The following is a 27,261-nucleotide window of genomic DNA, read 5'->3' as shown; positions in this document are numbered from 1 at the left end:
AAACACAAAGCATTCAGAGTAAAGAAAGGATGTTAAGAGCTGCAAAAGAAAAAGGTCAAGTAACCTATAAAGGTAAACCTATCAGACTTACACCAGACTTCTCTATGGAATCCATGAAAGCCAGAAGGTCCTGGATAGAGGTACTACAGAAACTAAGGGACCATGGATGCAAGCCCAGACTACTATAACCAGCCAAGCTTTCATTCACTATCAACGGAGAAAACAAAATATTCCAGGATAAAAACAAATTTAAACAATATGTAACTACTAATCCAGCCTTACAGAGAATATTAGAAGGAAAATTACAACCCAAGGAATCCAACATTGCCAACACTGCCTACAATAACTCAGACATCTAGCGACCCTTCACTAGCACAACCCAAAGAAGGAAAACACATACACTCTACTACCCCAAAAAAAATGACTGGAGTCAACAACCACTGGTCATTAATATCTCTTAATATCAATGGACTCAATTCACCTATAAAGAGGCACAGACTTAGAGATTGCATACGAAAACAGGATCCAACATTCTGCTGTTTACAAGAAACACACCTCAACCACGAAGACAGACACCTACTCAGAGTAAAGGGTTGGGAAAAGGTTTTCCAAGCAAATGGACCTAAGAAACAAGCGAGTGTGGCCATTCTAATATCTAACAAAATCGACTTCAAACTAAAATCAATCAGAAGAGATGGAGATGGAAATTTAATACTCCTAACAGGAACAACTCATCAGGAAGAAGTCTCAATCCTGAATATCTATGCCCCTAATATAAAGGCACCCACATATGTAAAAAAAACTCTTGTAGAACTCAAGGCAGTCATTAAACCACACACGCTAATAGGAGGAGACATCAACACACCTCTGTCAACAATGGACAGGTCAATCAGAGAGAAACCTAACAGAGAAATAAGAGAATTATTGGAGTAATTGAATCAAATGGACTTAACAGACATCTATAGAACATTCCACCCAAATAGGAAAGAATATACCTTCTTCTCTGCAGCTCATGGAACCTGCTCAAAAATTGATCACATACTCGGTACCAAAGTAAACTTCCACAGATACAAAAAAATATTAGTTACTACCTGTGTCTAGTCAGATCATCATGGATTAGAATTAGAATTCAACAACAATGCTACCCCCAGGAAGTCAACAAACTCATGGAAGTTGAACAGTCAACTACTAAATCACCCCGGGTCAAGGAAGAAATTAAGAAAGAAATTAAAGTGTTTCTTGAATTTAGTGAAAACAAAGACACAACATACTCAAACCTATGGGACACTATGAAAGCAGTGCTAAGAGGAAAGTTCATAGCAATAGGTGCCCAAATAAAGAAAACGGAGAAAGCAAACATGGGAGAATTAACAGCACACTTGAAAACTCTAGAAAAAAAAGAAGCTGATTCACTCAGGAGGAGTAGAAGACTGGAAATAATCAAACTGAGGGCTGAAATCAACAAAATAGAAACACAGAAAACAATCCAAAGAATCAATGAATCAAAAAGCTGGTTCTTGGAGAAAATCAACAAGATTGACAAACCCCTATCCAAACTAATCAAACGGCAGAGAGAGAACTTGCAAATTAATAGGATCAGAAATGAAAAGGGGGACATAACCACAGACACAGAGGAAATTCAGAGAATCATTAGCTCTTACTACGAAAGTTTATATGCCACAAAGTTGGAAAATGTAAAAGAAATGAACATTTTTTTAGATAAGTACCATATACCAAAGTTGAACCAAGACCAGGTGAACAATCTAAATAGACCTGTTAGTCATGAAGAATTAGAAGCTGTTATCAGAAATCTCCCTACCAAAAAAAGCCCAGGACCAGATGGTTTCAATGCAGAATTCTACCAGAACTTCCAGGAAGAGCTAATACCTATACTCCTTAATGTATTCCACAATATAGAAACAGAAGAGTCATTGCCAAACTCCTTTTATGAAGCTACAGTTACCCTAATACCAAAACCACACAAAGACACAACTAAGAAAGAGAATTACAGGCCAATCTCACTCATGAACATCGACGCGAAAATTCTCAATAAAATCCTGGCAAACTGAATCCAGGAACACATTAGAAAAGTTATCCATTATGATCAAGTAGGCTTCATCCCAGAGATGCAGGGCTGGTTCAACATACGCAAATCTATCAATGTAATCCATCATATAAATAAACTGAAAGAAAGAAAAACCATATGATCATTTCATTGGATGCTGAAAAAGCATTTGACAAAATTCAACACCCATTTATGATAAAGGTGTTGGAGAGACTGGGGATACAAGGATCATACCTAAATATAATAAAAGCAATATACAGCAAGCCGACAGCTAACATCAAATTGAATGGAGAGAAGTTCAAAGCCTTTCCACTAAAATCAGGAACACAGGTCTCCTGAGTCCTGGGAAGACCAGCTAGCCCCGTTGCCCTGCTGAGCAGTTCTTCCCAGAGAGGTGAGTGGGTGCTACCCTGGGCAGCCTGCCTGCCTGTCTGGGAAGGGAGCACAGCCCTCCCCCCCTCAGCTTCTGCGGCAGGGTCTTCGGTGTTCCAAGGGACCCCTCCCCACCCTCACTGCTGTGGGCCCTTTGTCTCCTGAGTCCTGGGAAGACCAGCTAGCCCTGTTGCCCTGCTGAGCAGTTCTTCCCAGAGAGGTGAGTGGGTGCTAGACTGGGCAGCCTGCCTGCCTGTCCGGGAAAGGAGCACAGCCCTTCCCCCCCCAGCTTCTGCGGCAGGGTCTTCGGTGTTCCAAGGGACCCCTCCCCTCCCCCCACTGCTGCGGGCCCTTTGTCTCCTGAGTCCTGTTAAGACCAGCTAGCCCCGTTGCCCTGCTGAGCAGTTCTTCCCAGAGAGGTGAGTGGGTGCTCACCAGTGCCCAGGAAGAGAGCACAGCCCCCCCCAGCATCTGCAGCAGGGACTTTGGTGTTCCAAGGGACCCCTCCCCTCCCCCCACTGCTGCGGGCCCTTTGTCTCCTGAGTCCTGGGAAGACCAGCTAGCCCTGTTGCCCAGCTGAGCAGTTCTTCCCAGAGAGGGCTGAGGAGCTCTATCCAGAGAGTGCTGTGAAGTCCTACCCAGAGAGTGCTGAGGAGTTCTATCCAGAAAGTGCTGAGGAGTTTCATCCAGAGTGGAGGAGATGGGCAGGCGCCAATGCAAGAATTCCTCCAACAACCTGAAAGGCAACATGACACCGCCAGAATCCAGGGAGCTCGAAACTAGAAGAATTGAACACCCTACGCCAGAAGAAATAGAAGAAATTGACTCTAAGCGCTTCTTTATGAAAATAATAGAGGAACGTAAACAGGAGGTGAAAATCTGCCGTAAAGAAATGGAAGATAAGTATAACAAAAAAATTGAGGAAATGAGTAAAGAAATGGAAGAGAAATATACCAAAAAGTTTGAAGAAATGAGTAAATCCGTAAATGAAATTCTGGGAAACCAAGAAAAAACAATCAAACAGGAAATAGAAACAGTTCAAGATTTGAAAACTGAAATGGAGTCAATGAAGAAATCACAAACCGAGGGCCGGCTGGCTATGGAAAATCTGGGTAAACGAACAGAGACTTCAGAAACAAGCTTAACCAATAGAATACAAGAGATAGAAGAGAGAATCTCAGACTCTGAGGACACCATAGAGAAATTAAACACTCTGTCCAAAGAAAACAGCAAATCCAACAAATTCTCATCACAAAACATTCATGAACTGTGGGACACAATAAAAAAACCAAATCTAAGAATAATAGGAGTAGAAGAAGGAGAAGAATTGCATTTCAAAGGTCCAGAAAATATACTCAACAAAATTATAGAAGAAAACTTTCCCATCCTAAAGAACAATATTCCTATGAAGGTTCAAGAAGCATACAGAACACCGAATAGACTGGATCAGAAAAAAACATCCCCTCGTCATATAATAATCAAAACACAAAGCATTCAGACTAAAGAAAGGATATTGAAAGCTGCAAAGGAAAAAGGTCAAGTAACTTATAAAGGTAAACCTATCAGACTTACACCAGACTTCTCAATGGAATCCATGAAAGCCAGAAGGTCCTGGATAGAGGTACTGCAGAAACTAAGAGACAATGGATGCAAACCCAGACTACTTTACCCAGCCAAGCTATTGTTCACTATCAACGGAGAAAACAAAATATTCCAGGATAAAAACAAATTTAAACAATACGTAGCTACTAATCCAGCCTTAGAGAGAATACTAGAAGGAAAATCACAACCCAAGGAATCCAACATTCCCAACACTGCCTACATTAACTCAGACATCTAGCGACCCTCCACAAGCACAACTCAAAGAAGGAAAACACATACACGCTACTACCCAAAAAAATGACCGGATTCATCGATCACTGGTCATTAATATCACTTAATATCAATGGTCTCAACTCACCTATAAAGAGGCACAGACTTAGAGATTGGATACGAAAACAGGATCCAACATTCTGCTGTCTACAAGAAACACACCTCAACCACAAAGACAGACACCTACTCAGAGTAAAGGGTTGGGAAAAGGTTTTCCAAGCAAATGGACCTAAGAAACAAGCGGGTGTGGCCATTCTAATATCTAACAAAATCGACTTCAAACTAAAATCAATCAGAAGAGATGGAGATGGACATTTCATACTCATAACAGGAACAATTCATCAGGAAGAAGTCTCAATCTTGAATATCTATGCCCCTAATATAAAGGCACCCACATATGTAAAAGAAACTCTTCTAGAACTCAAGGCAGTCATCAAACCACACACACTAATAGTAGGAGACTTCAACACTCCTCTCTCACCAATGGACAGGTCAAACAGACAGAAACCTAACAGAGAAATAAGAGATTTACTGGAGGTACTGAATCAAATGGACTTAACAGACATCTATAGAACACTCCACCCAAATAGGAAAGAGTATACCTTCTTCTCTGCAGCTCATGGAACCTTCTAGAAAATTGACCACATACTTGGTAACAAAGCAAACTAACACAGATACAAAAAAATATTAGTGACCACCTGTGTCTTGTCAGATCACCATGGATTAAAATTAGAATTCAACAACAATGGTACCCCCAGGAAGCCAACAAACTCATGGAAGTTGAACAGTCAACTACTAAATCACCCCTGGGTCAAGGAAGAAATAAAGAAAGAAATTAAAGTCTTCCTTGAATATAATGAAAACAAAGACACAACGTATTCAAACCTATGGGACACTATGAAAGCAGTGCTAAGAGGAAAGTTCATAGCACTAAGTGCCCACCTAAAGAAAACAGAGAAAGCACACATTGGAGACTTAACAACACACTTGAAAACTCTAGAAAAAAAAGAAGCTGATTTACCCAGGAGGAGTAGAAGACTGGAAATCATCAAACTGAGGGCTGAAATCAACAAAATAGAAACACAGAAAACAATTCAAAGAATCAATGAAGCAAAAAGCTGGTTCTTGGAGAAAATTAACAAGATTGACAAACCCCTATCCAAACTAATCAAACGGCAGAGAGAGAACATGCAAATTAATAGGATCAGAAATGAAAAGGGGGACATAACCACAGACACAGAGGAAATACAGAGAATCATTAGATCTTACTACGAAAGTTTATATGCCACAAAGTTGGAAAATGTACAAGATATGGACATTTTTTTAGATAAGTACCATATACCAAAGTTGAACCAAGACCAGGTGAACAATCTAAATAGACCTGTTAGTCGTGAAGAACTAGAAGCTGTTATCAAAAATCTCCCTACCAAAAAAAGCCCAGGACCAGATGGTTTCAATGCAGAATTCTACCAGAACTTCCAGGAAGAGCTAATACCTATACTCCTTAATGTATTCCACAATATAGAAAAAGAAAAGTCACTGCCAAACTCCTTTTATGAAGCTACAGTCACCCTAATACCAAAACCACACAAAGACACAACCAAGAAAGAGAATTACAGGCCAATCTCACTCATGAACATCGATGTGAAAATTCTCATTAAAATACTGGCAAACCGAATCCAAGAACACATTAGAAAAATCATCCATTATGATCAAGTAGGCTTCATCCCAGAGATGCAGGGATGGTTCAACATATGCAAATCTATCAATGTAATCCATCATATAAATAAACGGAAAGAAAAAAATCATATGATCATTTCATTGGATGCTGAAAAAGCGTTTGACAAAATTCAACACCCTTTTATGATAAAGGTGTTGGAGAGACTGGGGATACAAGGATCATACCTAAATATAATAAAAGCAATATACAGCAAGCCGACAGCTAACATCAAACTGAATGGAGAGAAACTCAAAGCCTTTCCACTAAAATCAGGAACACGACAAGGCTGTCCACTCTCTCCAGACCTCTTCAATATAGTGCTTGAAGTTCTAGCAATAGCAATAAGACAACATAAGGGGATCAAGGGGATTCGAATTGGAAAGGATGAAGTGAAACTTTTGTTATTTGCAGACGATATGATAGTGTACATAAGCGACCCCAAAAACTCTACCAAAGAACTCCTACAGCTGATAAACACCTTTAGTAACGTGGCAGGACACAAGATCAACTCCAAAAAATCAGTGGCACTCCTATACACAAAGGATAAAGAAACGGAGAGGGAAATCAGAGAAACATCACCTTTCACGATAGCCACAAACACCATAAAATATCTTGGGGTTACTCTAACCAAGGATGTGAAAGACCTATTTGACAAGAACTTTAAGCCTTTGAAAAGAGAAATTGAGGAGGATACCAGAAAATGGAAAGACCTCCCCTGCTCTTGGATTGGGAGAATCAACATAGTAAAAATGGGAATTCTACCAAAAGCAATCTACAGATTCAATGCAATCCCCATCAAAATCCCATCAAACTTCTTCACAGACCTTGAGAGAACAATAATCAAGTTTATATGACAAAACAAAAAACCCAGGATAGCCAAAACAATCTTATACAATAAAGGAACTTCTGGAGGCATTACTATCCCTGACTTCAAACTCTATTACAGAGCTACAGTATTGAAAACAGCTTGGTATTGGCATAAAAACAGAGAAGTCTACCTATGGAATCGAATAGAAGACCCAGATACTAACCCTCAAACCTACGAACACCTAATTTTTGACAAGGGAGCTAAAGGTATACAATGGAAGAAGGAAAGCGTCTTTAACAAATGGTCCTGGCATAACTGGATGTCAACCTGTAGAAGAATGAAAATAGATCCATATCTATCACCATCCACAAAACTCAAGTCCAAATGGATTAAAGACATCAACATCAATCTGTCCACTTTGAACCTGATAGAAGAGAAAGTGGGAAGTAGTCTACAAGATATAGGCACAGGAGGCCACTTCCTAAGTAGGACCCCAGCAGCACAGACAATAAGAGAAACAATGAATAAATGGGACCTGCTGAAACTGAGAAGCTTCTGTAAAGCAAAGGACACTGTCAGTAGGACAAAAAGGCTGCCTTCTGACTGGGAGAAGATCTTCACCAACCCCTCAGCAGACAAAGGTCTGATCTCCAGAATATACAAAGAACTCAAGAAACTAGACACTAAAACTCTAATTAACCCAATTAAAAAATGGGGTACTGATCTGAACAGAGAATTCACAACAGATGAACTTCGAATGGCCAGAAGACACTTAAGGTCATGCTCAACCTCCTTAGCGATCAGGGAAATGCAAATCAAAACCACTTTGAGATACCATCTTATACCTCTCAGAATAGCTAAAGTTAAAAACACCAATGAAAGCCTATGCTGGAGAGGATGTGGAATGAGGGGAACACTCATCCATTGTTGGTGGGAATGAAAACTTGTGCAGCCACTTTGGAAATCAGTGTGGCGGTTTCTCAGGAAACTGGGAGTCAACCTCCCTCAGGACCCAGCAATTCCTCTCTTGGGAATATACCCTAGAGATGCCCAAACATACTACAAAAGCATTTGTTCAACTATGTTCATAGCAGTACTATTTATAATAGCCAGAACCTGGAAACAGCCTAGGTGCCCCTCAATAGAAGAATGGTTAAAAAAGGTGTGGAACATATACACATTAGAGTTTTACTCAGCGGTAAAAAATAATGACATCTTGAATTTTGCATGCAAATGGATGGACATAGAAAACGCTTTACTGAGTGAGGTAAGCCAGACCCAAAAAGAGGAACACGGTATGTATTCACTCATAAGTGGATTCTAACCATAATTAAAGGTCTTTGAGCCTATTATTCGTGATCCTAGAGAAGCTAAATAAGAAGACGAACCTGATGAAGATTATTTAGCTATCCGCAGGAGGTAGGAAATATTCAAGAGTCCCAGGTAACCTTGGGTGCATGGGGGGGTGGGAGGGTTGTTGGAAGGGGAGAGGGTTAGAGAGAAAGGAGTAGGGGAGCAATGGAGAAAGCTCAGTTGACCGGGATGGGGGGAAGGGAGGAAGGATGAATGTGGGATCAGGGAAGAATATATTTCAACTAAGGGAGTCATATTAGAGTTTACAGGATACTTGATTATATATGGGATCCCAGGTCCAAGGAGAGATCCCCAGATTGTTCTCTGGACAGAGGAGGGGGTGCCTGAACCGGCCTTGGCCCGTGACCATACTGATGAATATTTTGCTTATCACCATAGATCCCTCATCTGTCGTTGGATGACGATACAGATGGAGGCCCGTGTTGGAGCACCGAACTGAGCCCCCCAAGATCCAAATGAGGAGCAATAGGAGGAAGAAAATGACGAAGGACTGCGAGGGATAGTATCATCCACTGATACAAGGGGTCGGATCTAATGAGAGTTTACCAAGGCCAGATGGACCGTGACTGAACGAGCATGTGATCCAAACAGATTCTCTGAATGTGGCCGGATTTTCTGAATGTGGCTGGCCTGCAGTCTTTCTGAGAAGCCATTGACAATGACACTGGGACTGGTTTCCTCTGCATATACTGGATTTTTGGGATCCAGTCTGTTTGGATGCTCACCTTCCTGGACCTGGAGTGAGGGGGGAGGAACTTGGACTTCCCACAGGGCAGGAGACCCTGACTTCCCTTGGGGACAAAGAGGGAGGAGGAGAGGGAGGGGGGAGTGGGAGGGCGTTGGGAGGAGGGGCGTAAATGGAAACTTTTTATAATTTAATAAAATTACTAAAAAAAAAAAATTTCAAAAAAAAAAAAGGAACACGACAAGGCTGTCCACTCTCTCCATACCTCTTCAATATAGTGCTTGAAGTTCTAGCAATAGCAATAAGACAACATAAGGAGATCAAGGGGATTCGAATTGGAAAGGATGAATTTAAACTTTCGTTATTTGCTGACGATATGATAGTGTACATAAGTGACCCCAAAAACTCTACCAAGGAACTCCTACAGCTGATAAACACCTTTAGTAACGTGGCAGGATACAAGATCAACTCCAAAAATCAGTGGCCCTCCTATACACAAAGGATAAAGAAGCAGACAGGGAAATCAGAGAAACATCACCTTTCACGATAGCCACAAATAGCATAAAATATCTTGGGGTTACTCTAACCAAGGAATTGAAAGACCTATTTCACAAAAACTTTAAGTCTTTGAAGAAAGAAACAGAGGAGGATACCAGAAAATGGAAAGACCTCCCCTGCTCTTGGATTGGGAGAATCAACCTAGTAAAAATGGCAATTCTACCAAAAGCAATCTATAGATTCCATGCAATCCTCATCAAAATCCCATTAAACTTCTTCACAGACCTTGAGAGAACAATAATCAAGTTTATATGACAAAACAAAAAACCCAGGATAGCCAAAACAATCATATACAATAAAGGAACTTCAGGAGGCACTACCATCCCTGATTTCAAACTCTATTACAGAGCTACAGTATTGAAAACAGCTTGGTATTGGCATAAGAACAGAAAAATTGACCTTTGGAATCGAATAGAAGACCCGGATATTAACTCACAAACCTATGAGCACCTAATTTTTGACAAGGGAGCTAAAGGTATACAATGGAAGAAGGAAAGCATCTTTAACAAATGGTGCTGGCATAACTGGATGCCAACCTGTAGAAAGATGAAAGTAGATCCATACCTATCACCATGCACAAAACTCAAGTCCAAATGGATTTAAGACATCAACATCAATCTGTCCACTTTGAACCTGATAGAAGAGAAAGTGGGAAGTATTCTACAAGATATCGGCACAGGAGGCCTCTTCCTAAGTAGGACCCCAGCAGCACAGACAATAAGAGAAACAATGAATAAATGGGACCTACTGAAACTGAGAAGCTTCTGTAAAGCAAAGGACACTGTCAGTAAGACAAAAAGGCTGCCTTCTGACTGGGAGAAGATCTTCACCAATCCCTCATCAGACAAAGGTCTGATCTCCAAAATATGCAAAGAACTCAAGAAACTAGACACTAAAACTCTAATTAACCCAATTAAAAATGGGGTACTGAACTGAACAGAGAATTCCCAACAGATGAACTTCGAATGGCCAAAAGACACTTAAGGTCCTGCTCAACCTACTTAGCGATCAGGGAAATGGAAATCAAAACCACTTAGAGATACCATCTTTCACCTGTCAGAATAGTTAAATTCAAAAACACCAACGATAGCCTATGCTGGAGAGGATGTGGAGAGAGGGGAACTCTCATCCATTGTTGGTGGGAATGCAAACTTGTGCAGCCACTTTGGAAATCAGTGTGGTGGTTTCTCAGGAAACTGGTAGTCAACCTCCCTCAGGACCCAGCAATTCCACTCGTGGGAATATACCCTAGAGTTTCCCTAACACACTACAAAAGCATTTGTTCAACTATGTTCACAGCAGTACTATTTGTAATATCCAGAACCTGGAAACAGCCTAGGTGCCCCTCAATAGAAGAATGGTTAAAAAATGTGTGGAACATATACACATTAGAGTTTTACTCAGCGGTAAAAAACAATGACATCTTGAATTTTGCATGCAAATAGATGGAAATACAAAACGCTTTGCTGAGTGAGGTAAGCCAGACCCAAAAAGAGATACACGGTATGTATTCACTCATAAGTGGATTCTAACCATAATTAAAGATCTTTGAGCCTATTATTCGTGATCCTAGAGAAGCTAAATAAGAAGATGAACCTGATGAAGATTATTTAGCTATCCGCCAGGAGGCAGGAAATAGTCAAGAGTCCCAGGTAACCTCGGGTGCACGGAGTGGGGGGAATGGGAAGGTTGTTGGAAGGGGAGAGGGTTAGAGAGAAGGGAGTATGGGAGGAATGGGGAAAACTCAGTTGACCGGTATGGGGGGATGGAGGAAGGATGAATATGGGATCAGGGAAGAATATATTTCAACTAAGGGAGTCATTTTAGGATTTACAGGAGACTTTATTATATATGGGATCCCAGGTCCAAGGAGAGATCCCCAGATTGTTCTCTGGACAGAGGAGAGGGTGCCTGAACCTGCCTTGGCCCATAACCATACTGATGAATATTTTGCTTTTCACCATAGATCCTTCATCCGACGATGGATGGCGATACAGACGGAGACCCACATTGGAGCACCGGACTGAGCCCCCCAAGGTCCAAATGAGGAGCAGAAGGACGAAGAAAAAGAAAAAAGGAAATAAGGACTTTGAGGGATGCTATCACCCACTGATACAAGGGGAGGGATCTAATGAGAGTTTACCAAGGCCAGTTGGACTGCGACTGAACAAGGAAGTGATCCAACCAGATTCTTTGAATGTGGCCAGATTCTCTGAATGTGGCTGGCCCGGAGTCTTTCTGAAAAGCCATTGACAATGACACTGGGACTTGTTTCATCTGCATATACTGGATTTTGGGGATCCAGCCTGTTTGGATACTCACCTTCCTGGACCTGGAGGGAGGGGGGGAGGAACTTGTAATTCCCAAAGGGCAGGAAATCCTGACTGCCCTTAAGGATGCAGAGGGAGGAGGAGATGGAGTGGAGGGAGTGGGAGGGTGATGGGAAGAGGGGCATAAATGGAAACTTCTATAATTTAATAAAATTACTTTCAAAAAAAAGCCCAGGACCAGATGGTTTCAGCTCAGAATTCTACCAGATTTTCAAAGAAATAATATCAATGCTCCTCAAATTGTTCCACACAATAGAATTAGAAAGCATATTGCCAAACTCTTTTTAAGAGGCTACAATTACCCTGATATCCAAACCACTTAAAGACATTACTAAGAAAGAGAATTACAGGCAAATCTCACTCATGAAGAGTGATACAAAAATACTAAATAAAATATTGGCAAAATGAATCCAAGAGCACATCAGAACCATCATCTACCATGATTATGTCTGCTTCACCCAAGAGATTTAGGAATGATTCAACATATGAAAATCTGTCAACATAATCTACCATATAAACAAACAGAAAAACCCAAATAATCATCTCATTAGATACCGAAAAATCTTTTAACAAAGTACAACATCTTTTCATGATAAAGGTCTTGGAGAGAGCATAGATAAAAACAACATACCTAAACATAATAAAGCCAATATGCATCAAGCCTACAGTCAACCTCAAACTAAATGGAGAGAAACTCAAAGCAATAAACCATTGAAATCAGGAAAAAGACAAGATTGTCCACTCTCTCCACATCTATTCAATAGTTCTTGAGGTCCTAGCTAGAGAAAGAAGACAAAAAAAGGAGATCAATGTGGATACAAATTGGAAAAAAGAAGTCAAATTTGCACTCTTTGCTGATGATATGACACATTGGCAACCTCAATTTTATTCCAAATATCTTCTACTACTCATAAGCACTTTCAGTAATGTAGCAGGATATAAGATCAACTCAAAAACATGAATAGCCCTTGTTACACAGATGATAAATGGGCTGAGAAAGAAAGCATATAAGCATCCTCCTTCAAATAGCCACAAATAGCACAAAATATCTCAGAATAACTCTAACCAAACAAGTGGAAGACTCGTATGACAAGAAGTTTAAATCTTTGAAGAAAGAAATTGAAGAAGACACCAGAAAATAGAAAGATCTCCCATGCTTTGGGTAGGTAGAATTAACATCGTAAAAATGGCAATCTTCTCTCTCCTCCTACCCCATCCACACTTTCAGCCAGGAACCCCTACCCTCCCTATCTCCCTTTTTCGGGTCATGAAATCCTCCAACTCAGCCTGTGTGGGCGCCGCTGGGAAGGGGTGGTGAGTGCAAACGGGAGGGAGTTCCTTTGTTTTAATAGCCTGCCTGCAGCAATGTAAGACTGCAGGCAGGGAGATTTCTGACCAGCAAGTGACAATGATCCCATAGCAGAAGACACAATGTAAGGGTAAGTGTGTTCCTGACCTGCCACAAAAGCCCGATAAGGGAACACACTTTTTTCTGCCATCTTTATCTCCCTGGGTATTCTGAAGGGGTGGCTTCCCCAGCTAAACCCTCTCTCCTTCTACCCCATCCCCACTTTCAGTCTGGAACCCCTACCCTTCCTCTCTCCCTATTTAGGGGCTTAAAATCCTCCAACTCAGCCTGTGTGGGTGCTGCTGGGATGGGGGCGGTGAGTGCAAATTGGAGGGAGTTTCTTTGTTTTAATAGCCTGCCTGCAGCAAGGTAGGACTGCAGGCAAAGTGAATCCTGGCCAGAAAGGGCATTAATCCTGTAGCAGAAGACCCAGTGGAGAAAAGAGCCATTGGAGAGCATCTAAAGAAAGAGATGAGAAGGCTCCAAGGCAAGAATTCCTCCAACAATCTGAAAAACAACATTAAAACACCAGATCCCAGCGATGTTATAACAGAAGGACTTGAACAAAATATTCCGGAAGAAATGGAAAACAGTGTCATTATGAAAGCAATAAAGTCTCTTAAACAGGGTATGAATAACTCACTTAAAGAAATAGAAGAGAAATATAACAAAAAGATTGAAGAAATGAGTAAAGAAATGGAAGAGAAATATAACAAAAAGCTTGAAGAAATGAGTAAATTCGTAAACGGTACCCTGGGAAACCAAGAAAAAAGAATCAAACAGGTAATGGAATCAGTTCAAGAATTGAAAACTGAAATGGAGGCAATGAAGAAAACACAAACCGAGGGCCAGCTGGATATGGAAAATCTAGGTAAACAAACAGAGACTTCAGGAACAAGCATAAACAATAGAATACAAGGGATAGAAGAAAGAATCTCAGATGATGAAGACACCATAGAGAAAATAAATGCTCTGACCAAAGAAAACAGCAAATCCAACAAATTCTCATCACAAAACATTCAGGAAATCTGGGACATAATAAAAAAAAACCAAATGTAAGAATAATAGGGGTAGAAGGAGAAGAATTGCAGATCAAAGGTCCAGAAAATATATTCAACAAAATTATAGAAGAAAACTTTCCCATCCTAAAGAGTGATACTCCTATGAAGGTGCAAGAAGCATACAGAACACCGCATAGACTGGATCAGAAAAAAACATCCCCTCGCCATATAATAATCAAAACACAAAGCATTCAGAGTAAAGAAAGACTATTAGGAGCAGCAAAGAAAAAAAATGTTAAGTAACTTATAAAGGTAAACCTATCAGACTTACACCAGACTTCTCTATGGAAACCATGAAAGCCAGAAGGTCCTGGATAGAGGTTCTACAGAAACTAAGGGACCATGGATGCAAGCCCAGACTACTATACCCAGCCAAGCTTTCATTCACTATCAACGGAGAAAACAAAATATTCCAGGATAAAAACAAATTTAAACAATGCATAGCTACAAATCCAGCCTTACAGAGAATATTATAAGGAAAATCACAACCCAAGGAATCAAACATTCCCAACACTGCCTACAATAACTCAGCCATCTAGCGACCCTTCACAAGCACAACTCAAAGAAGGAAAACACATACACTCTACTACCCAAAAAAAAATGACCGGAGTCAGCAACCACTGGTCATTAATATCACTTAATACCAATAGACACAATTCACCTATAAAAAGGCACAGACTTAGAGATTGGATACGAAAACAGGATCCAACATTCTGCTGTTTACAAGAAACACATCTCAACCACAAAGGCAGACACCAACTCCGAGTTAAGGGTTGGGAAAAGGTTTTCCAAGCAAATGGACCTAAGAAACAAGCGGGTGTGGCCATTCTAATATCTAACAAAATCGACTTCAAACTAAAATCAATCAGAAGAGATGAAGATGGACATTTTATACTCATAACGGGAATAATTCATCAGGAAGAAGTCTCAATCCTGAATATCTATACCCCTAATATAAAGTCACCCACATATGTGAAAGAAACTCTTCTAGAACTCAAGGCAGTCATTAAACCACACACGCTAATAGGAGGAGACGTCATCACACCTCTGTCAACAATGGACAGGTCAATCAGAGAGAAACCTAACAGAGAAATAAGAGAATTATTGGAGTAATTGAATCAAATGGACTTAACAGACATCTATAGAACATTCCACCCAAATAGGAAAGAATATACCTTCTTCTCTGCAGCTCATGGAACCTTCTCGAAGATTGACCACATACTTGGTAACAAAGCAAACTTCCACAGATACAAAAAAATATTAGTAACCACCTGTGTCTTGTCAGATCATCATGGATTAAAGTTACAATTCAACAACAATGCTACCTCGAGGAAGCCAACAAACTCAAGGAAGTTGAAGAGTCAACTACTAAATCACCCCTGGGTTAAGAAAAAAATAAAGAAAGAAATTAAAGTCTTCCTTGAATTTAATGAAAATAAAGACACAGCATACTCAAACCTGTGGGACACTATGAAAGCAGTGCTAAGAGGAAAGTTCATAGCAATAGGCGCCCAAAGAAAGAAAACGGAGAAAGCACACATTGGAGACTTAACAGCACACTTGAAAACTCTAGAAAAAAAAGAAGCTGATTCACCCAGGAGGTCTAGAAGACTGGAAATAATCAAACTGAGGGCTGAAATCAACAAAATAGAAACACAGAAAACAATCCAAAGAATCAATGAATCAAAAAGCTGGTTCTTGGAGAAAATCAACAAGATTGACAAACCCCTATCCAAGTTAATCAAACGGCAGAGAGAGAACATGCAAATTAATAAGATCAGAAATGAAAAGGGGGACATAACCACAGACACAGAGGAAATTCAGAGAATCATTAGATCTTACTATGAAAGTTTATATGCCACAAAGTTGGAAAATGTAAAAGAAATGAACATTTTTTTAGATAAGTACCATATACCAAAGTTTAACCAAGAACAGGTGAACAATCTAAATAGACCTGTTAGTCGCGAAGAATTAGAAGCTGTTATCAAAAATCTCCCTACCAAAAAAAGCCCAGGACCAGATGGTTTCAATGCAGAATTCTACCAGAACTTCCAGGAAGAGCTAATACCTATACTCCTTAACGTATTCCACAATATAGAAACAGAAGAGTCACTGCCTAACTCCTTTTATGAAGCTACAGTTACCCTAATACCAAAACCACACAAAGACACAACCAAGAAAGAGAATTACAGGCCAATCTCACTCATGAACATCGACGCGAAAATTCTCAATAAAATACTGGCAAACCGAATCCAAGGGCACATTAGAAAAATTATCCATTATGATCAAGTCGGCTTCATTCCAGAGATGCAGGGCTGATTCAACATATGCAAATCTATCAATATAATCCATCATATAAATAAACTGAAAGAAAAAAACCATATGATCATCTCACTAGATGCTGAAAAAACATTTGACAAAATTCTACACCCATTTATGATAAAGGTGTTGGAGAGACTGGGGATACAAGAATCATACCTAAATATAATAAAAGCAATATACAGCAAGCCGACAGCTAACATCAAACTGAATGGAGAGAAACTCAAAGCCTTTCCACTAAAATCAGGAACGCGACAAGGCTGTCCACTCTCTCCATACCTCTTCAATATAGTGCTTGAAGTTCTAGCAATAGCAATAAGACAACATAAGGCGATCAAGGGGATTCGTATTGGAAAGGATGAAGTTAAACTTTCGTTATTTGCTGACGATATGATAGTTTACATAAGTGACCCCAAAAACTCTACCAAAGAACTCCTACAGCTGATAAAATATTTTTTTATTTATTAAAAATTTCCACCTCCTCCCCACATCTCTTTTCCTTCCCCTTCCGTATCTCCCCCTCCCCACCTCTCCCTCTTTTTCTAGTCCTAAGAGCAATGAGTTAAATCTCTGGAGCCCAATGGTGGGATAACTTCTTTAGTCATGGTGCAGAGGGGAGGAGCTTTGTTCTGCCTCAGCTTGATATGCGATGCCTTGTTGATTCCCATGAAAGGCCTTACTCCATCAGAATGGAGGAAGCGTGAATGGGGGAGTGAACACGGTGGAGAGAGGGAAGGTGAGAGAAAAGAAGGGGTACTGTGTTTGGTATGCAAAATAAATAATTTGGGAAGAAAAAAGGGAGATTCCTCAAAAAAAATTACCAAGAAGAGGAACAAATTGTTCTGGCTGTATGGCACACTTCTGATAGTGTAAATTTTCATGAGCCTTTTAAAATGCCTGTTTTTCCAAACCCTACAGGCATGTTTAAAAGGTGGTCTTTATGTAGTCCTTGCTCAATAAAAAAAAATAAAGCTGGCTCTGAAGTTGGATCATGGCTCTCTCCTCTAAATCCAAGCATATTTGCTAAAAGAAAATTTAAAGTCTCAGCCTCATATCAGAAGAACCACCTGGTATGGAAGAGAAGAAAATCAAAATCTAGGGACTGTTATATTGTTGCTAATCTCATGTCTCTGGGATTTATTTTGACTCTTTAACACTTTCTTAAAGTATAAGTACTATCTCAAAATTTGAATTTTCTGTTTTGATATTAATAGTTTTATTAATTACTAACTAAGTCTAACCTTAGACATCATGTAGTTTCTTGTGTGCAATTTTTTTATGTGAGTCTGAAGCAGATATTTAAGATTTAATCTTGCTTATCTCAGAGATATTTAATAGAATATAGTCCTTTAACCTCCTCAAGATTTGTAGTATATGACATTTAATATGTTTAAATTTTCCACAGTGTGGGATAAATATTCCTAACAGCCACCTCTAATGTGTCTAAAGGGATGATGGGGCCCCACAATGACAATTCCACCTGAAGTATAATAATACTACTAATCTGAAAAACTTACCCAAAGAGTTTATCAGACTACAAACTGATCAGAACAATTTCAGGATGGCTATCTAAGATAGCCTCATGCACTGCTTCATCCAGGACTTTAGACAAGCTCTACACTTTCATATGCACAGTGACTGGACAGATGATATGTCTAGCTCTCCCAGAACTTGACCATTACTTTATTTTATCAGGATCCCCTAGGGATGCCATGAACCCTGTAGACACATAAAGCAATCCAGAAAACACAGTGCTCACATTCCCTAGAGGTAAGATTGGTGGTTCTTGGTCTCCTGCTGGGTTGTAGATATTTGTCATTATTTAGGGTTGTTGATTGCAAGTCCTTAGCAATAATAGTCAAGAAAAATACTAAACAGGATCCAGTAGATTCAGAGATTTAACTCTGAAGAAAAATGGGGGATATAGAAATGATAGGAAAAAATGGTAGATTATTTACTCTACTTTTAAACTGAAAAAGTAATTACTAGTCTTAAATATTTTACATTGGACTGGGACTGAACGAGCATGTGAACCAACCAGATTTTCTGAATGTGGCTGGCCTGGAGCCTTTCTGAAAAGCCATTGACAATGACACTGGTACTTGTTTCCTTTGCATATACTGGATTTTTGGGATCCAGTCTGTTTGGTTACTCACCTTCCTGGACCTGGAGGGAGGGGCAGGAACTTGAACTTCCCATAGGGCTGGAAGCCCTGACTACTCTTAGGGATGGAGAGGGAGGAGGGGGGGAGGGGGGAGTGGGAGGGTGTTGGGATGAGGGGCGGAAATGGAAACTTTCATAATTTAACAAACTTTGAAAAAAATGATATTAGAAAATGATAGATTATTTACTCTACTTTTAAACTGAAAAAGTAACTACTAGTCTTAAATATTTTACATTGGATTTTTGTATACTGATAACAATCTTTAAGGTTATTCTTTCAATATTGTATATGTGCTTCTACTTTTGTTTATTATATCTTTATAGAAATTTAAGATTATACTACATGTATGTTTTTACTCTTGCTTTAGATATTTTTGTATATTGATACAACTTTAAGGTTATTTTTATTAGAATATGTTGTTCTACTTACTTAAGGTACAGCTCATTTAGAATGTAATGTAAATTTCTAGTCACTGAAAGTTCATTACAAATTGTTTTGTATAAGTAAGAAATACAGATTTCCATTCTCTATGGAAGGATACTTAGCTCAGCCTAGAAACAAGGGGGAGGGTCTTGATGTTTCCTCAAAGTGTTGTGTCAGACTTTGTTGACTCCCCATGGGAGGCTTTACCCTCTCTAAGGAGTAGTTGCTGGTGGGGTGGAGAGAATTTTGGGAGGGTGGGGGGAGAGGAGAGAGTGTAAACTGGAATTGGTATGCAAAATAAAAAGATTGTTTAAAAAATATAAAAAAGAAACACAGGCTAATAGTCACCTATAACTAAACTTATATTCATGTTAGTTATGTTTTCAAGATCATACCTAGATATATTTTGAATAGATAATCTTCAAACACCTCAAATAACTACAGAATATGTCATTCAAACTGTTTTAATTACTTAGGCCTTTCTTGACATGAAAAACATCTGTTCCTGGTGACAATGATCTTCAAAAAAGGATGATGGACATCAAAGACCTTCCATTATGAGTTTTCTTTGTTGCAAAATCCAGCTATTTTGGCAAGAAACTGTACTTGCCTCAACTTCTGACAATGTTTTGTCCAAACTGAACAAATAAGACACAAAGATAAGAGACTGCTAAACTTTTCCAAGACAGGGTATGACAGGTTTTCCAAATTTTCTGCTTCATAAAAATTCTTTCAGATGTTCTAGGCCTGTAGGACAAAGATGAATGGTCCAACATTGTAGAGGAACATTGGGGGACTCTGAAAACAACCAGTTGTTTCTGTAATTTCTCTTAACTTTGGAAATCATATGCTATGTATTTCCTGCTTACTCAAGTAATAATATATCTTTCTCAGGCTTTTGGTTGGGTTGAAAACCACAAGTTACAGTTGCTGTTCTCCCAAATCATGTTAAAAGATATTTTAAATATAAAACTTTGGACTCTTCATAAGAGGACAGCTAATGGAGTAATTACTCTAAACTCACCAATTACACAGACTTTGCCATTGAGAAATTTTTTCATTTATATATATATATATATATATATACATTTTAATTTTTTTAAAAAGAAAAAAAGTATCTTTTTAAATTATATATACAAATCCAAGTTTCCACTTTTTCCCCTTCTTCCATTTCCTCCACTTATCCCCAACTCTTCCCCATCCACTCCACAAAGAAGGTAGGCACACTGCTTTGGGGATGGTATAGGCCCTCATTACCACATATAGGCTGAGCAAGATATCCATTCAAAGAGAATAGGTTGCAAAAAAGCTGCTTTTTTTACAAGCAGAAGGGATAAATTTGGGTGCCACTCTCAGTGACCCCACAGTCTGCCCCAGTCATGCAACTGTCAAACACATTCAAAGTGATGAATTTGGTCCTATGCTTGTTCTTTCCCTGTTCTGCTGGTGTTGGTGAGCTTCAATTAGCTCAGGTAAGCTGTTTCAGTGGGTGTACCCACATGGTCTTGACCTCTTTGCTCATATTCTCACTCCTCCCACTCCTCAACTGGACTTTGAAAGCTCAGTCTAGTGCTCCTATCTGGGTCTCTACCTCTGTTTCCACTAGGTGCTGGATGAAGGTTCTGTGGTGATATTTAAGATATTCATCAATCTGACTTTAGGGCAAGGATAGTCTGGTCAGTCTATCCTGTATTGCTTAGGGTCTTAGCTGGAGTCATCCTTGTTGATTCCTGGGAATTTCTCTAAAGCCAGATTTTTTTCCTTGCCTCATAATGGCTCCCTCAATCAAGATATCTGTTTGCTGTCATCTTTTTTCTTCCTCAATCTCAACTATCCTGTATCCTCAAGTTCTCTTCACCCTTCCCTTTGTCTCCTTCATTTCACCCTCCATTTTTCCCCCACACCCATGTTCCCAATTTTGTCAGGCTATTTTACCTATTTCTTCTTTCCAGATGGAACTCTATATGCTTTTCTTAGGGTTCACCTGTCACTTAGCTTCTCTAGCATCGTGACCTATAGGCTCAATATCCTTTGCTTTACAGCTAGTATTCACTTGTGAGTGAATACATACCATATTCATCCTTTTGGGTCTGTGTTACCTTACTCAGGATGGTTTTTTCTAGGTCCATCGATTTGCATGCAAATTCAAGGATGACATTGGTTTTTTTTGACCACTGAATAGTAGTATACTGTGTAAATGTTCCAATTTTCTTTATCCATTCTTTGGTTGAGGAGTATCTAGGTTGTTTCCAGGTTCTGGCTATTATGAATAATTATTTTATGAATATAGCTGAGCAAAAGTCTTTTCCCACATTCTCTATATCTATTCAAGTTCTTGAAGTTCTGCCTATAGCAATAAGGCAACAAAAGGAGGTCAAAGGGATTCGAAACGAGGTCAAATTGGAAACGAAAAAGTCAAACTTTCATTATTTTCAATATTATAGTATATATAATTGAGCTGAGAGACTCTACAAGGGAACTCCTAGAGCTGATAAAACTTTCAAACCTTCAGTAATATGGCAGTATACAAGATCAACTAAAAAAGTCAGTATCCCTCCTATATTTAGATCTTTGTCCATTTTATTAGTCAAAAAGGGGAAATGTTATAGAATTTCCATTTATGTCACCAACCCATTTTTCAACTGAAAAGAGAAGTAGTTCCCATTCAGCTGGCCAGAACAGATCAGCAATTGTTGGAGGACCCAGGAGTTGAAAGAGATCCTAAGGTAAAATTTGGGGCCAGATATCTGTGAGCTACTGTTTTAATTTTCATTAGTGTAGAAGGGCTTAGTTCTCTGCAGCAGGCAACCCTCCCTAGGTAGATGACCTTATACTCTATAACAAAGCTACCTAATTATGTGTCTGTGAGCAGGCTAGACACTGAACCAGTAAACTGTATTCTTCCTTCGTTTCTGCTCTACATTTTTTCTGCTCTGATATCCCTCAATGATATATTGTGAACCGGAACTGCAGGCCAAGTAAACTCTACCATCCCCACCATTTGCGTTTGGTCTAAGGGTATTTAAAAGCAATGACAAAAAGAAGACTAGACAATAGTTAAATAGAAAGCTTTATCAATAACCTTAATGAAGACTATAGTCAAACAATAAAATAAAAGTAGATGGAACCTAATAGTTCATTAAAAGATTGTCATTCTGAGTACTATAATTAAGATGGCCCTGAAATGGTCTATAGAATTTAATAACTATAACTATCAATTCTGCAATGTATAATTAGAAACTATTAAGAAAATTATTTTTGAATACTTTTACATCGAATAAATGAGAGTAATGATTTGTAACTTGATGAAAATCTTCTGCAACTGGAAAGTATTTTGCAATACTATCAGATTATCTTAATTATATGTAGTCTATATACCAAGTAAAATAGTCAATATAAAATATATTCACAAATAAAAAAAAGAGGTGAGCCCAGAAGGTTGTGTAACCCTTTTTGAGCTGATAAGTGAGTGGTAGCAGGTGTTTCAACAGTTGTTAGTTATTCATCTTATGTCATTTTTTTTTGTTTTTTTCTGATTTGTACACCAGTTTTATTTTTCAAATGGTCAGTAAAAGAAATCTTTAACATGGATAAAAAGCAATATCCACTAATATATTAAACCAGCTCAAACCATAAAAATAATCAGTAAATATTTGCCCTTATAACCATAGATTATTGGAGTCTTCAAACCCTCAGCAAGAAAATTTCTCTTCACAAGGTATGAGACCACTGAAGACCAATCAAAATGTGGAGTTATGGAAGACATCTCCAGTGGATAAATTTGTAAAACCACACAGACAACTAAGACTCAGGGTACATTTCATATTATGGGGCAGAAAGATTGTAAGAATCAGAACTTCAGGGAGTTTTCTGTCAGAATTCCTAGTTTGTTTTCTAGTAATATGAGAGGCTAAACCAAAAAGTCCCACCAACACGTCTGCCAGAACATGTGCAACTGAAGAAGGACAGCAGCAACAGACATGCCAAAGTGATCAGGACAATGACCACGAGGCCTCAACCCCAGAGAAAAACAGGATGCAACTCAGCCGTGTTGAGAAAGGGAGAAATGGTCTTCCCCAGGGAAGATCACATCTACTAGTTGTTCAATACTAAATGGTCAGCCCTATGAACATTTGTGCAAGTAATATCTGTACTGACCAATCCATTTATACTTAGCAATTTGTATGTATATGTATATGCCTGTAACACAATAAATGAAAAAAGAGGCTGATAATGTGAAAGAAAGTAATGAGGCTATATGGGAGGTTTTGCACTGAGGAAGATAAAATGAGAAAATAATGCAATGGTATAATGGTTTAAAAATAGAAAGAAAAGAAAGCACAAACAAATATTTGATGAAGCAAATGCTCTAAGAATCAGGGTAGGTGTTAGTAAGATATATAACTCTGTGACTTACCATGCAATCTTGATAACCTGAGTGTGATCTCTAAACACTCATCAAAGTCAAAGAGGATGACCATGCTCCACAATGATGTCCTCTGACCTAATATGTGAGCTGTGGCACATACATGCAAGCACATAGGCACACACACACACACAAACACACACACACACACACATCTGATACACATACAATAATAAAACACTTACTTTTAATAATCTTTTCTTAACCTAAAATATTATTTCTGCTCTATAATTAAAAATAAAGTTTCCTGTCTTCAAGATGATGACAATCACATAGGACTCTGCAAAAAGTTAACCTATAGTAACACTAGATCTTAGAAAATTGAAACATACTTAATTAACCTCCCCTTTCATTTGTTGCAATAACATAATCTGTTTGTTATTCATTTGTATAAGGTTGTTCTTTTTTGTTGATGATTTCAAGTCCTTTTTCTCTTTTTCCTTTTTTAAGATTTGTTCTTACAGAGTATAGTAATTAAATAGATTGTCATCATCATTAGATTTTTATATTTTACTTTTCCTAATTATTCTTTATAATATCTTCAGTTTTAAAAATTATAATGTAATCACCTCATTACTCCTGTTCTCATTACTCTCTCTAATCCCTCACTTAGACCCACCTTGTTTTTATTTTCTCTTAAATTCATTCTTCCTTTTCATTAATTGTTCACTTATGTTTGTAATTGTGTGTGTGTGTGTGCATTGCTAAATACCACTGCTCAGTCCATATAAAATTAGCTTTTTAATGATATCAGGGCTTACCACAACAAAGCAACGATCTACATGCTGCTGTACATTCCTTTAAAAGACTTGATTTTCACACTATTTTTGATATTCCAAATGACAGATAAAAGTGTTGTAAAGTTTAATTCCATGTGTGGTATATATTGGAAACAGCCCCACATGTAGTTGTACTGCTGGTGCTTATTTTCAGGAAAGAATTTTAAATTAATTTATTCCAGAAACATACAGGTAGCATGGTCGTGTGCATACCTCACATTGCCTAGGCAGCCTCTATCATGGATCCCAGCTAGAGATGAGATGAAGCTACCATACAAGGAAAGGAAGGTTTGGAAATAGGGATGCAAATGACACAATAACATGAGGATTGCCACAAAAATGTTTTCACACATTGTGTGCAATCATCAGTGATTACTAATCAATATGGGGATGAATCAAATAGGCATGGGTTCTCCATTCTGTATTACAAGATAATGGTCACCTCTTATCTTTCTCCTTCTATATTAAAAAGAAGTTTGAGAAAAAGTATTTTATTACCTGTTTGATTGGAAACGTGTCTCTCTGGACAAAACACACAAGAAAAACAGCAGATAGGTCTGTCTTTTTCTATAATTTTCCAGAAACCTGGACCACAGCTCTGTGTACATATAGATTGAGGAGTCTAAGGGCAAAATAGAAAACCTAGTCATAATTTTGCACATCAGTCACAGGCTTAAGGTAGTTTTAACCGAAGCAATTTAAACTGCATGAAGACTATGAAAGTTATACATATTTATGAGGCACTGTGAGGTCTCCATACAGGAGTGTAGAGTGTAGAGTTGAAGTTATCAAACTTCAAGATACCAAATGTTCAAAATTTCTTTATGCTGAACAAACTGAGACTCACTTCAGTTAGCATTTGTGATAAGTGTAGAACATCCATATAGACTCTCCTGTGAAAAAGCAAGCCAAAACTCCTTCCTTGTATGAATTACAAATCAGTTGAACTGTCAGGCAGAAACCCAGTCACTCTTGCCTATCTACTTCTACTTTTAGCTTACCAAGCTTGTAGTCAGAACCATTCACTCTGATTGACATGTCCAATGAAAGAGAGTTTGGCCATTGGTGGGTGATCATAGCTTCCCCTGACTTCATCACATGTTGATGTTCCAGAGATACTGAAATATGATCCATTACTGTGAGTTTTGTCCTTGACTCCCCCCACACAGAGTAATACCAGGCTTTTTCTTTCAAATTTTAAAACCAATTTACTTCTAAGTTAATTACATTAACCACTATACTTTTAGCAAAACATCAGTTAGTTAATATTTCTGGAAATTTTGTGTGCAAGAAAATATTCCTATCTTTCCTTTAGACATGTTACTTGTCATAAATTGGACTCAGATTCCTCTCTCATAAGTAACTACATATTAACAAGTATATGGGGCTGGAGATCTGACCCAGCCATTAAGAGTTCACCCTAGTCTTGCAGAGAAACCTCAGGTCAGCTCCCAGCACACAAATAAGGTTATTTACAGACATTGATTATAGAGATGATTATATAAACATTCTTAATTAAATATTCTTTTTAAGGACTATGGAAAAGTTTGAGTACGAATTGTGTTCAATGGAGAGATGCACTTAGCTTCAACATGCATGTATAATAAAATGTGCATATGTATGCACATGATTGTGTACATGTGTATACACAGAAATATACATACAATTGTATATATAGCCATGTACACTGATCTATTAATTCATTATAATATTAATAAATACATAGAAGTTCAAATTTAATTCAAACTAATTCTCTCTACAGGAATTAGCTAACAATATATTCTTGTCTGTTTGTATATGTATATTATGTACATGTTCATGTATATGTATATATATATATGTCAAATTAAAAAGATTGATTTATTTTTAAATTAAAGACATCAAATAGAACAAAAGAGATGGTTCAGTATTTATTGTGACTCCCACATAAGCACGCAGTCCTGAATTTGAACATGAATAATGGAAGTATAGCAAAGTCATGTGCCAAACTGTGTCCCTGTTATCCAATTATGGCAGTCATGGAGAAAAGGAGACAGCCTGTGGCGTGCGGAACAGTAAGGAAAGCTAAATCATAAGGCAAAGACTTCAGAGAAAGATTGTGTTTATAATAAAATGGAGAAGAATTGCAGATGGTAAGATGGTATTCACTCTGACTGTGGCCTCAACAGCACATGCACTCACTGCATGAGCATTCACACACATGCTCGCAACAGAGCTAAGAACATATAATACAGGCAAACCATACATAGATCACCTTGAAAGGGGAAATAGATAGGATTGACTGATAAATTTGGGAGCATGTGGATGGGGGAGATAAAAGGGTTCAAGGGAAAGAGGAGAGGAGAGGGGGAGGAGAACTTGAGGGAATGGAGTAGTTGAGATGGAGGAAGGACAGAGATGAGAGCAAGGAAAGAGATATCTTGATTGAGGGAGCAACTATGGGGCTAGCAAGCAACCTGGATCTAGAGAAATTCCCAGGAATCAAAAAGGATGACACCAGCTAAGACCCTATGCAATAGAGGAGTGGTGTCCAAACTGGCCTTGCCTTCTATTCAGATTGATGAATACCTTAAATATCACCACAGAACCTTCATCCAGCAACTGATGAAAATAGAGGCAGAGACCTACAGTGGAACACTTGCCTGAGCTTTCAAAGTTCATTTGAAGAGTGGGAGGAGTGAAAATATGAGAAAAGATGTCAAGACCTTGATGGGGACACCCACTGAAACAGTTGACCTGAGCTAATTAGAGTTTGCCAACTCTAGCCGGACAGGGAGGGAACAAGCAAAGAACCAATCTTGACTCTTTCCATGCTCTCATATCTATCCTTCCTCTAAGTCAACTATCCTGTTCCTCCAAGTTCTCCTTCCCCTCCCCTTCTCTTATCCTCTTCCACCGTTCCATCCCCCATCACCCTTATACAACAATGAAAGTTGTATGAATAGGCAGACTGCAGG

At 38.7% G+C, this 27,261-nt stretch overlaps 1 protein-coding gene across 1 annotated transcript in view; it reads right to left on the bottom strand.

The window, feature by feature from the left end:
- LOC148123062 (vomeronasal type-2 receptor 26-like) overlaps window positions 1–27,261 on the bottom strand; it is an 84,622-nt gene that overhangs the window by 19,192 nt on the left and 38,169 nt on the right. The window contains exon 5 of the mRNA XM_087897992.1: window positions 24,803–24,926. Within this exon, the coding sequence (XP_087754118.1) occupies window positions 24,803–24,926 (124 nt within the window). The remainder of the gene's footprint in view (window positions 1–24,802; window positions 24,927–27,261) is intronic.

Source organism: Myodes glareolus, chromosome 2 (genome assembly GCF_982192425.1).
Source record: "Myodes glareolus chromosome 2, mMyoGla1.1, whole genome shotgun sequence".
Lineage (NCBI taxonomy): Eukaryota > Metazoa > Chordata > Mammalia > Rodentia > Cricetidae > Myodes > Myodes glareolus.
The sequence above is the reverse complement of the archived record's forward strand: the minus strand, read 5'-3'. Positions and strand labels throughout refer to the sequence as shown.